We start from the raw sequence: 11,678 nt of genomic DNA on the forward strand, positions 1-11,678 counted from the left end.
TTTAAACCCGACATTTCCCAGCTCCATCTAGAATAGAAAGTAAATCTATCTTTGTGTTAGTCCATTGAAGTAAATTGTAAAAATCCTGTTTTGTCAGTTCAGAAGCATATATTACAAGTATTTTAAAAAGCTTCCTGTTTATTTCATGCAAATATCTGTCATATCATTAATGTAAGTCAGTGAAATGTTGGGAGAGCTCAAGTATCATATTCAAATGAAATCTTGTGAACATAGTGTAACTGTTTATTTTTTATACTATTTTTTCTCAGGTTTGGATTTATTAAATTATAACTGTTTATTTCACAGTTTATTCGCTGTGTTACATGTTAAAGTTGGGGTTACTAGTATGGGATGAAAAATATCCTTAAAAAAAATCTCCCTGAAGAAAAACAAAGACAATCTTACTGTGGAACAAAGATGCATTTAGAAATGTATAAATAACAGACTGACACTAGATTGGCATAAGAAGTGACACCTGTTTATGGACAATGACAAAAAGTAAAAACACTAAAAACACTGTTCATTATCATTTATATGTTTGCCAGTTGCCACTTTGCACCATTTTCCCCATATTAAGATACAGTGTTTGATTCCTTAGCAATTACTTCAAATTCTTTAACAAAATCTAAATACTGTCACTTTGGTCACAGAGAGTCATCCATTATTCTTCAGTTAATTTCAAACAACAGTCTGTAGCTACTGTATCTGGACTGCCTCACAGCTTGGTCTCCGCTCTCTTCTTCTCTAGGAAGGATTTCCCACACAGAGTGATGGCTTTAAACTCCTCAGAAATATCCAGCAGGGTCTTCCCTTTAGTCTCAGGCAGGATGAAGAAGGTGTAAAGACAACCGAGCAGGCACACACAGGCAAACAGCACAAAACAGTATGAGCTGAGGGCATTCTGGGACAGAGGAAACAAAGAGTACAGCATCAGACTGAGCTTCACGTTTTCAACAGTAAAATATGACTCTGTGACACAGTTGTTTGTGTACACACATGAAAATGTATCCTCAAAAGCAACAATTGCAGTTTTTCCTCACACAGAGCATCTATAGTGTGAAACTTCATTTCAGGTTGGTTGTACTCACTATGAGGAATGGAAAGACTAGGCCCAGAATAGCAAACATCAACCAGCGCTGGATTCCCATGAGGACAAGCGCTGCCATCCGATCAGACTGGATAAATATCTCACTGGTGAGCGTAGCTGTGGCTCCCGCTGGGAGAACCAGAGTAAGGATTCAATTAATTATCTATGCAAACAAACATCTTTTCTCTAACCATTTCAGTATGTGATGCACTGACTCTCCTCTTTCTTTCAACACTCAGCTACAGATGTAAACTGTAAAGCACATACCAGGTCCTCCACAAAAGAAGATGATGAAGAGGATGATCAAACCAGCAGTAATGTAAGGAACCCAATAGCTGAAATCCTGCATGAATGACAATTTTGTATATGTGAACATTAACACATTTTTACTATAATGATAACTTATAGATTATTAAATTGCTGACTTTGTGCACTACAGCTATCAAAGCTAGTACACATTTTCCTATATGTGAATAGATCAGTTCTATTGGTAGTATATTTTTCATACTCATTTTAACAGCATTGCAAAACCATATTTTCTCACTTACCCTTAGTGGTGTCATGCCATGCAGACAGTTTTAGTTTTGAAATATAGGTTTGCTTATCTCATCTTCAATACAATGGAAGTCAATGGAATTTCATTTGTGGTGTTGACTACTCTTATTCTGGTAGAAAGTATAACCCCCTAAAAACTGTTGACAGTGAATGGTTTATTTAGTGTATTATATAAATATGTTTTTTTGTTATTCGGTTGACCTGACGCTTTAAAATGCAGTGACTATCTTCTATGCCCACACATGGCACATCTGTATAAGTATTCAGTGGTGACAGGTTTACCTTCAGCTTCAGTGTGACAGTGACCAAAACCCAGCTAACAGACATGACACCATAGGCCCCCCACAACAACGGCCTCCGCCCAGCGTGTTCAATCAGCAGAGCCTGAGAGGGAAAAAGTTAGAAAATACTAATAGAATTTTTTTTTAAATGCTAGTATTTGCTACAATGAGCGAAACAAACAATAACAACAACAAGACACCGTTCTTGAGCATAGATGGGGGTTACAATCAACACACTCACACACGGAGTTACTCACACAGGAGACTGAGGTGATGATTTCAGATACTCCAAGACCAAGAGTGACATAGCGGATCTTGTCTCTAGGTATGCCTGCCTTCAGGAAGATGTCAAAAGAGAAGGTACTGATCTGGGAGGGAGAGCAGCACTGATTAGATTTTGAGAGGTTATGATCTTTCATGTTTGGATGCTACAGTTAGCATTTACTAGCATCCGCTGTATTTAGTAACAAGTTCCATCCTCACTGCAGACATGCCCGACAGCTGGTTGCAGCAGTAGATGAGGGACATGGTGATGAGCTGCCATCGGACACTCCTGTCCCTCAGGAGCTGCAGAAGGCTTTTTGGTGGGGCTGCTTCAATGGCTGCCTGCTCAGCCAACATCTCATCCATCTCCTGTTTGTAGTCACCTTGGCCCCACAGACTCTGGAGAGCTGGAGTTAGACAAACCGGAGACACAAATAGAAAAAGTGAAAAATTAACTTCTTTGCTCACATACACAATACTGTGGAATATAAACAATTATATAGACTTTTTTTCTTCTTTCTTATTATATCCTGGATGTTGTTCCCTCTAACACTACCAAACTAAAACTAAACTAAAATTTAGTAATTAATGCTATTTTTGAGGACAATCCTTTACATACTGGTAGTACACTGGTACCGTTTTTTTCCTGAATCATTACAGTTGCATTTGATAGTACTGCATGACTATGGTTAAATATACCAACCTTTTTTGCATGCCTTTTCATCACCTTTCTCTATGAATAAATATCTGGGAGCCTCAGGAAGAAAAGGCAACACTATCACATGAACCACAGAGAACAATGCAGGGACACAGAGAACGACATTCCACAGCTCCTCACGGCCAAAGATCTCACTGAAAAAAACAAAATTAAGTGTTGTGTTACAGCTTAGTTTAAATGGTTTTACTGTAGACAAATGCATATTTATTTATCATTTCTAATATTGTGTTGAAGCTCCTTTTGCACAGTCCACTGGCTTCAGAAAGTATTCAGACCCCGTCCCTTTTTACACACTTTGTATTGCAGATTGAATTTTAAATTGATGATTTCAGTTTTGAATTGATTTGCCCATCAAACTGCACTCAATTATCCATAATTACAAGTGAAAACAAGTTTTTAGAGTCCACCTGTGGCAAACTGAGCTGATTGGACATAATTTAGAAAGGAACACCATTGTAGAGTCCTACAATTCACACTGCATGTCAGGACAAAAGCCAAGCCATGAGGTCCAAGGAACTCTATGTAGACCTTAGTGATAAGATTGTGTTGAGGCATGGATCAGAGCAAGAGTATAAAACCAATTACTAAGCTTTAAATATTCCAAGGAGCACAATGGCCTCCATAATTGTGTAACTGAACAAGTAGGGCCTTAGTCAGGGACATGACCGAGAACCCAACAATCTCAGCAGCACCCCATCAATCAGGCCACTTTTAAATAAAACTTATATGACATCTTTGGAGTTTGCCAAACAACATTTAAAGGACTCTAAGAGAATCAGGATACAGATTCTCTGGTCTGATGACCCTCCAAACACTATGTCTGGTGTACTGCTCATCATCTGGCTGATATCATCCCTATGGTGAAGCATGGTGGTGGCAGCATCGTCATATTGAGGGGGGGGAGGGTTCTCAGTGGCAGGGACAGGGAAGGATAAATGCAGCCAAATACAGAGGATTCTTGAAGAGAGATTCTTGAGGAACACCTGCTCCAGATTGCAGTGAACAGGACTCTGACTGTTCTCTTGTGGACCAGCCAAAGTCGAGGAGAGACCTGAAGACGGTCTGAAGTTCGCAGATGCTTCCCATTCAGTCAGATGGAGATGAAAACTTTCTGAAGCCACTGTATGTCTCAAAACTTAAAAATTCAGCTTTAACTCAGCTTTTAGCTTATTTTTCCTTATGTGTACAGGTCATGAAGAAAAATTTTGCAATCAAAGCTAGTACACATTTTACCTATATATGAAAAGGTCAGTTCTATTGGTAGCATATTTTCATATTCATTTTAACAGCATTACAAAAGCAAAACCATATATTCTCACTTACCCTTAGTGGTGTCAGGTCATGCAGATTTTAGTTTCATGTGCTAATTTAAAATGTATTTTTTTCTTATCTCATCTTCACAGACATGTTATATCTGGTTTCTGTTCTCACACCAATACAATGGAGGTCATGGAATTTCATTTGTGGTGTTGATATTCTTAGTATTTCCTGCGAAAATTATTCACAATGAATGATTTATTTAATGTATATCTTCAATCTTGTGAGCACCACAAACAAAACCTGTGTTTTTGGGTAGAGGCTGAAACCTCAGAGAATATGTTAGACCTGTTCAAATGCTACTAAAACTGTCTGCATGGATTGGCAGAACTAGGGGTAGGAAAATAAATGAAAATATGTTTTTCTGTAATTTGGGTGACCTGATGCTTTAAAAATGCACTGAACATCTTCTATCCCCACACATGGCCAATAGTCCTCAACTATTGTCCTCTAACACATAATGACAATAAGTGTGTACCTTAACCCACAAAACTGTCCAAACAGTTTACCGAGTGACGCAAAGGTGGCTGAGGTCAAAGTCACTATGCCTCTTATCTTTCTGGGTGAAATCTCTCCGAGGTACATCAAATGGGTGCTCGTTCCCAAACCCACAAGACATGAAAGACATTTTTGATGACTCAGTTAAAAAAAAAATTGTATTGATGTACAATTTATTATGCTATAAACAGAATTGTCCTGTTGGCTTACCTGATGAATAGCCATACAGAATCCTTGCCATAATGATCATCTCATAAGAATTGGCCGCTTTGCTTGTCAGCATGATCCCTGCTGCAACAATGGCAATAAGGCTGTTGCAGATCATCGCCTTTTTTCTGATGAAGGAAGACACATCCCTTCAAGTCTTATAAGGACAGTCAAACTACAGGACTACGTGCTGCATGAGGTCTCTTACTCACCTTCCCAGCATTCCTGAGAAAAATTTGACACTGACAGCACCAAAGAGTCCCCCAACAGCGAACATGGAAACAATAAGAGACCAGATCATCGTGACCGTCTGTGCAGGCGGAGGCTCGTTGTGTCTGTTATACCAGCTGCTGTTGATGAAGCGCTGTATATACTGCAGAGAAAGTTTTAAGGAAGCAAGAGTTTGTGACCTGAGCTCAGTGAGAGATGAATAACGATGCTCCTGTCACAATTACACAGACGACTGCATCAGCCTAGATCAGTAACTGGCAGGGAATTTCAGTGGGTTTGAAGAGAGAGAGAGGTGAAGTAACAAAGAACAGGATAAAAGGAAATGTTTTCAGGGATGTATCTCACCGGTGAGGGAGAACTTAAACCAGTGATGTGGTAGCCAGTTTGAAAGCTTCCTCCAATTCCCAAAATAATGATGAGGAACAGAGCATTGCCACGGGTCTACAGAGCAGAGTGAGGAATGGAAATAGGACACATTAGTGATTACACATTATTTTTAAATGTGCAATGTTCAGTATCAAGTAGATAGAAGTAGTAGAATTACACCTTTTCTTAAGGTATGTTAAGGTGCCTTCATATTGATTCTGTACTTAATGATAGGGAGAAGTCCATCATTTAAAGTCCATATCCTTGAGAGTTACATACCACAAAATGCCAAATACCAATACCAAAAAGAAAACCTTATTTTTTATGCATAAATTGTAGAACAAAGTAATGTGTATAGTTAATATTACATCTTCTGGAAAAACTGTGGTATTTTTATGAGGCAAAAATATATTTGCATAAAATGAAACAAAAGTGATAAGTACCTTTCAAAATTAATTTAAAAAAAAACAACAACTTCATGATTAATAAAATATCTAAGAAAGTAAATGTGTTCTGGTCTCATATGAAGAATAGTGGTCTTAACATACCCCCACACCCCTCCCCCCATACCTAACAATATATCATGATACATTTTAAATTTTACGAGGTTGTCCAGTTCTAAATGTCTTGAATACTGTAATATGTTTGAATAGAATGACAAGTTAACAAAATAACTCAGAAATCGACAAAGTGCAATGACTCAGCTAAAACTGTGGGGTAGATAAGTCACTGAAACAGACTCAAAACACTGCTGTTGTTATTGTTCTATGTCATGTTTTTCTTCCATTTTCTCTGTTAACAAAAGTTTGGCAGAGCTAAAACAAATTGTTGGGCTTGTACAGAAAAAAATAGAAATGCCTACCAGCTGTTGCAGCAAAGTTTCCATTTTGTCTTTAGTGGTGAGGACCTTACAGTGGTGTCCAGACTGCATGGACTCTGTTAAGTATTTCATGCTGGTTATTATTAACTTTTCAGACTTTTTGACCAGAAGTAACGCAACCAGCAGTCACCCTGACAATGACTTCCCCTGTGTGAGTCACTGATCTGTCCTGTGGACTGATGTAATTTACTGTTACTGCTGGACAGTCAATCTGATCCAGCTTGATTTGGACCATTATACGTGGTTAATGCAGCGGTGTAATAGAGTGCAAACCATGTAAGAAATCAGTCTTCATTGTGTTAATTCATAATGATGTATATGATGACACATAATGATGCAGCTGAGGGATTTAATAGATTTTACCATCAGCATTAGTGGGTTTATATAATACATGTAAATAAAGCGCTCTGACCCTGGAGGTAGATGGTCCAGATCTGCCACTACAACACTCAACAACATTACAACCACACTATTATTATTATTATTATTATTATTATTTATAATAATTCAGATATAATTGCTGCTCTTATTATTGATTATTCCCATCATTATTTTCAACAATCAGTCTGAGTATTGAATACTAAAATGGTATACAACAACAAGACGGCCAACAAGAAGGCAGACCTCAGCATAGACCACTGTCAAACAACATACAACAGAGATCCAAGAAAAAAAAACCTAATTTATAGTAAATGGTCTGCCTCAAAATTGAATGGGTTTTTCCTTGGCCCATGCCCCATTCCTCCAAGTTCAGCAAATAGGAAACAAACAAACAAACAAACACATAACCTGAGAAGATCAGTACACACTACTCAGTTTACCCGTTTGTGATATGGTTTTGGGACACATTTGAAAACGTGCCTATGGCAGACTTCGCTTTGAATGAAGGTGTTGTTCACACTCGTGTCCAGCAGAGGGCGGTAAATAATAAGCTGGCTGTCGAGCGTCCGCCGTGCTCCGCTCTTGTGCCCCTCGCTGACAGACGCGCCGCCGGAAGCAGCGCGCTTCAGTGTTTTCCGTAGTCATCGTTGACTAGCAGGTACCAGCGAGCAGAGGACCCCAGCTACACAAAGAAAACATCCAGTCTGCGTCTCTGTTTGTGCATTTTTGAGTGAAAATGCCGCTAGAGAATCTGGAGGAGGAGGGTCTGCCCAAGAACCCCGACCTGAGGATAGCGCAGCTGAAGTTTCTGCTGACGATGGACGGTCACCGACAGGATGCTAAAGTGAAGACTGAGCTCATGGACGCTATCAAGGCTAACAGTGAGTTAGCATCTCACTCCACTAACGGACTCGTAACGACAGATTTGATTGCGTGTTCAGTACATATGTGTATATATGTATAGACTTTGTAAAGTATGCATATGGTTTTTTTTCATAGATGCTGTCGAAATGATGAATAAGAAAGTAGCACATTAGCATAACGATCAGCATTGGTAGCTAAAATTAGCATTGGTAGCTAACGGTACAAGCGAACGACACATACCCATAAGCAGTTTGAAGAGGGCTTGTTTTTCAAGCTTTGCGTAACATTAGCAAGTTATAGTCTCTATATTTTCAAATTCTGTTTTATTTATATTGCGTCCCACTTAGTTTTTACAGGGGAGGGCAGAAAAGGGGCTGTGTTATTTTATCATTTAAACCTCTCCGTGGTCACAAACATGAGATGTAAAGAGACGTAAAAGGCGTTGGAGTAACTTGGTTTCTCTCCCCAGATATGGCGCCGTATTATGAGGGTCTGTGTAAAGAGCTGAAGTGGCAGCTGGACGGAGACCTGCTGAGTAAAATGAAGAAGGCCAACGAGGAGGAGCTGAAGCGCCTGGACGATGTGCTGGAGGATGCGGAGAAGAACCTGGGAGAGAGTGAGATAAGAGACGCCATGATGGCCAAAGCTGAATATCTGATCAGAATTGGAGACAAGGTATGGTTTCCTATCACTCAGCTGCTATGAGTGTAGATAGTATATATATGTGTGTGTGTGTGTGTGTCTAATAGGTTTAGGTTTTTAATAGTAGACAGTGTGTATTATGGCAGAAGTGCTTATAATGACCAAAAATCTATTGTACAGTATTAAAACATCAGTACTCACCTGTCAGTTCAGGTTATACTTCATGGCCATGTTATAAAGGAATCGATCGACAGCATACTGGGAATAACTAGATTGGTCATTTACTTTGTGTGTGTGTGTGTGCTAAGCAAGTGATCACTAATCAAAATGTCATTAAATTAAACTGTTATTTTTCTGAGGGGCTATATTGTTTTTCAGTCTCGCACAGTCTCATTTAGCTGCTTTTCCTGTTTCTATCGAGCAGTAAGAGTTTTGGTCTCATATCCTTCTGACTTTTTGGGGTTTAAGCAGGAGGTGTCAGAAAAGTTGGCATTTGATTACAGCCTTTGCATTGTGGTTAATGTAGATGTGCACAATGTAGTGTCGGTGCTGAAAGTACATGTCATCCAGCTTTAACACACAGCCTTTACTTAATGCACAGCCACATTCCCCGTTTGATCGTAAATGGACAGATCTAATAACATAAACCCACGGATAGCTGTTCACGTCAAACATTGATAAATCCATACACTTTACAGAGCGTGTAAAGTCTATGGCAAATGCTTACTCATGTGAATGTGAAGTACATCTTTCAAGAAAAATGTCACTCACTGATGTCTTTCCTACGCAGTAAACACATCTTTGTTTCAGAGCCAAGATCTAGAGTTCCACACAAGTTATTTGCTCCAGCTGTTATTTACTTTTATTAATGAATGTGATCCTCTTGAAATAACTACACTTAATGTCAGCTTTGTAGTTTTTAGCTTGACAGGTTCTCTGTAATGGCTGTAACGTAGAATCCCTCTTAGTGTACCCAGACATTATAGAAAAGTGGCTGACACTTTCCTTCTGAAACAGTATAATTATATTTGTCAGAGTGTTTGTTTGTAAGCAGTCCCAGATTTGAGTAAGTGCAAATTCATTGACATTCTTGGTTTTTGCCATGTGCATCCACAGGAGGGCGCCCTAACAGCCTTCAGGAAGACCTATGACAAGACAGTTGCTCTGGGTCACAGACTAGACATTGTCTTCTACCTGCTGAGGATCGGCCTCTTCTACATGGATAGCGATCTCATCACACGCAACTCGGAGAAAGCCAAGAGGTAAAGACACTAAGATGAGTTTACTCTGAATCACCTCCGCAGTCTTCTTCAGTGCTCACCTCTCCATGCATCTTTTTTTTTTTCCCTGCAGCCTTATTGAGGAAGGGGGAGACTGGGACAGAAGGAATCGCCTGAAGGTCTACCAGGGCCTGTACTGTGTGGCCATCAGGGACTTCAAACAAGCTGCTGAGCTCTTCCTTGACACAGTCTCCACCTTCACCTCCTATGAGCTCATGGACTACAAGACCTTTGTTACCTACACTGTCTACGTCTGCATGATCGCCCTCAAAAGGCCCGACCTCCGTGAAAAGGTAGGAGAGGGACTGAGTGTATGTTCTCACAAGATTACACATTTTTAGAAACACATCTAAATTAGCTGATCAGCTGCTGTTAAATGTGTTAAATATGTTGCTCTGTAGGTAATAAAGGGAGCAGAGATCTTGGAGGTGCTGCACAGTCTCCCTGCTGTCCGTCAGTATCTTTTCTCACTCTACGAGTGCCGCTACTCTGTCTTCTTCCAGTCTTTGGGTGAGGAAGGCTTTTCTTTTACTGACTTGAGAACTGCAGTTTGTGAATTCATCCTTGATTGTAGAATAAAACCGCCAGTGTCTGTATGTGGTTTATTATTTTTACGTGAAACATTTCCTTTCAGTCTTCCATTCAATATATTTCAAAATGTACTACATGTTACTGTATTTTTCCTGCTCTGCCACATCATAACACTTCAACTACAAATATCAAACATTTTTCCCTTTGTACCACAGCCATGGTTGAGCAGGAGATGAAGAAGGACTGGCTCTTTGCGCCACACTACCGCTACTATGTGAGGGAGATGAGGATCCAGGCCTACAGCCAGCTGCTAGAGTCCTACCGTTCCCTCACCCTGGGCTACATGGCTGAGGCCTTTGGTGTCAGCACAGAGTTCATCGACCAGTGAGTGCCAACACACCACGTCTATGTGCTACCAAATTTGTCTCAAATTAAGCCTCAGTGTCACTACAGAAATCCCAGCAGTACTAGTGTCCTCAGTACTTTACAACAGGTTGCATGTAGGTAGTTGTATCAGATAATCTCAGCTGATGAATGTTAGATGTATTTTAAAGCATCAAGTTGGACATTCAGATCTAAACATACTGGCCAAATACTGTGAAGGGTCTTGCGTAGGTTTAACCTTTTAGAGGATCAGTAAATAGAAACCAATGCTCAGTTTTACTTGTGTTGTCTTTTGTCCATAAGTGGGTGTTGACATTGATTCACCATCAAATAGTGTTTAATTAAAGCTTCCTGTGAACATAAAAGGAACACTCTGACATTTTGAGAAACAAATTTTTTTTGCTTTATAGCTGAGAGTCAGACGAAAACACTGATCCCTCTTATTGTTTTTGTACAAATTACATAAAAAAGATATTATGATAATTAGTGAGCATTAGTGGTGCTGGTGGCCAGATTTTGTTACCTTTAGATACAGCCAGGCTACAACAGGCAGGCTTCCCCTGTTTTAATCTTAGGCTACAGCCAGCAGATGTTTAGCATAAACATTCACTGTACAGACATCAGTGTCAATCTTCTCATCTAAAACTTAGCAAGTGAATGAGCGCATTTCTCAAAATGCTGAACTACTCCTTTAAGTCGTAAGTGTTCTTTTTTTAAGGTTACAGGGAAATTTCCTGTTATCACTACGTTTTATTCTGGCTTACTAAACCAATTCTCCTTTTCTCAGGGAACTGTCGCGATTCATAGCTGCTGGCCGTCTCCACTGTAAAATTGATAAAGTGAATGAGATTGTGGAAACCAATAGGTAATGTTGCCTTCTCCAAACCTCAATAAATCCAACACATACCTCAGTAACCAGGAGCAGAACACTAAATCTTTTCCTTGTCTTTTTTCCAGACCTGATAGCAAAAACTGGCAGTACCAGGAAACCATCAAGAAGGGTGACCTGCTGCTCAACAGAGTCCAGAAGTTGTCAAGAGTTATCAACATGTAACAATGGCAGCCATATTTTCTCATTACAGCAAGGGGGAATTAATCTTGGTATACCCACTCCTGTAGTTTGTCTGACAAAGTGACTTCTTATATTGTGTATATAATAAAATTTGTTTAACTGTTGACAACATTTTTCTCG

The 11,678-nt window shown here is 39.6% G+C and overlaps 2 protein-coding genes across 2 annotated transcripts; one reads left to right on the plus strand and one right to left on the minus strand.

Moving 5' to 3' along the window:
* Window positions 1-361: 361 nt before the first annotated feature.
* Window positions 362-5,289, minus strand: slc2a9l1 (solute carrier family 2 member 9, like 1). Its single transcript, XM_071494898.1, has 10 exons — window positions 5,140-5,289; window positions 4,942-5,055; window positions 4,701-4,844; window positions 2,891-3,039; window positions 2,407-2,594; window positions 2,181-2,291; window positions 1,925-2,026; window positions 1,355-1,430; window positions 1,089-1,216; window positions 362-901 (listed from the first exon to the last, which is right to left on the minus strand). Exons 1-10 carry the CDS (start codon window positions 5,226-5,228, stop codon window positions 716-718), a joined length of 1,287 nt encoding a protein of 428 aa, XP_071350999.1. The 5' UTR covers window positions 5,229-5,289; the 3' UTR covers window positions 362-715.
* A 2,112-nt stretch (window positions 5,290-7,401) lies between these two features.
* Window positions 7,402-11,669, plus strand: psmd6 (proteasome 26S subunit, non-ATPase 6). Its single transcript, XM_071493668.1, has 8 exons — window positions 7,402-7,666; window positions 8,119-8,324; window positions 9,408-9,553; window positions 9,645-9,864; window positions 9,973-10,081; window positions 10,318-10,486; window positions 11,274-11,351; window positions 11,444-11,669. The coding sequence occupies exons 1-8, from the start codon at window positions 7,522-7,524 to the stop codon at window positions 11,538-11,540; spliced, it is 1,170 nt and encodes a 389-aa protein (XP_071349769.1). The 5' UTR covers window positions 7,402-7,521; the 3' UTR covers window positions 11,541-11,669.
* Window positions 11,670-11,678: the final 9 nt, after the last annotated feature.

The sequence above is a fragment of the Trachinotus anak genome, unplaced genomic scaffold, assembly GCF_046630095.1.
Source record: "Trachinotus anak isolate AG129_WGS33_773 ecotype Australia unplaced genomic scaffold, CSIRO_AGI_Tana_v1 ptg000013l, whole genome shotgun sequence".
NCBI classification, from domain to species: Eukaryota; Metazoa; Chordata; class Actinopteri; order Carangiformes; family Carangidae; genus Trachinotus; species Trachinotus anak.

Excerpts from the sequence above, each read along its gene's own strand:
- slc2a9l1 (XM_071494898.1), bottom strand. The coding sequence starts at position 5,228 with ATGATCTGGTCTCTTATTGTTTCCATGTTCGCTGTTGGGGGACTCTTT. Across the intron at positions 3,040-4,700 it reads GGACAGTTTTGTGGGTTAAG|TGAGATCTTTGGCCGTGAGG; the intron begins GTACACACTTAT and ends TGTTTTTTTCAG. Across the intron at positions 902-1,088 it reads TAGTCTTTCCATTCCTCATA|AATGCCCTCAGCTCATACTG; the intron begins GTGAGTACAACC and ends CCTCTGTCCCAG.
- psmd6 (XM_071493668.1), top strand. The coding sequence starts at position 7,522 with ATGCCGCTAGAGAATCTGGAGGAGGAGGGTCTGCCCAAGAACCCCGAC. Across the intron at positions 8,325-9,407 it reads TGATCAGAATTGGAGACAAG|GAGGGCGCCCTAACAGCCTT; the intron begins GTATGGTTTCCT and ends GTGCATCCACAG. Across the intron at positions 9,865-9,972 it reads GGCCCGACCTCCGTGAAAAG|GTAATAAAGGGAGCAGAGAT; the intron begins GTAGGAGAGGGA and ends GTTGCTCTGTAG.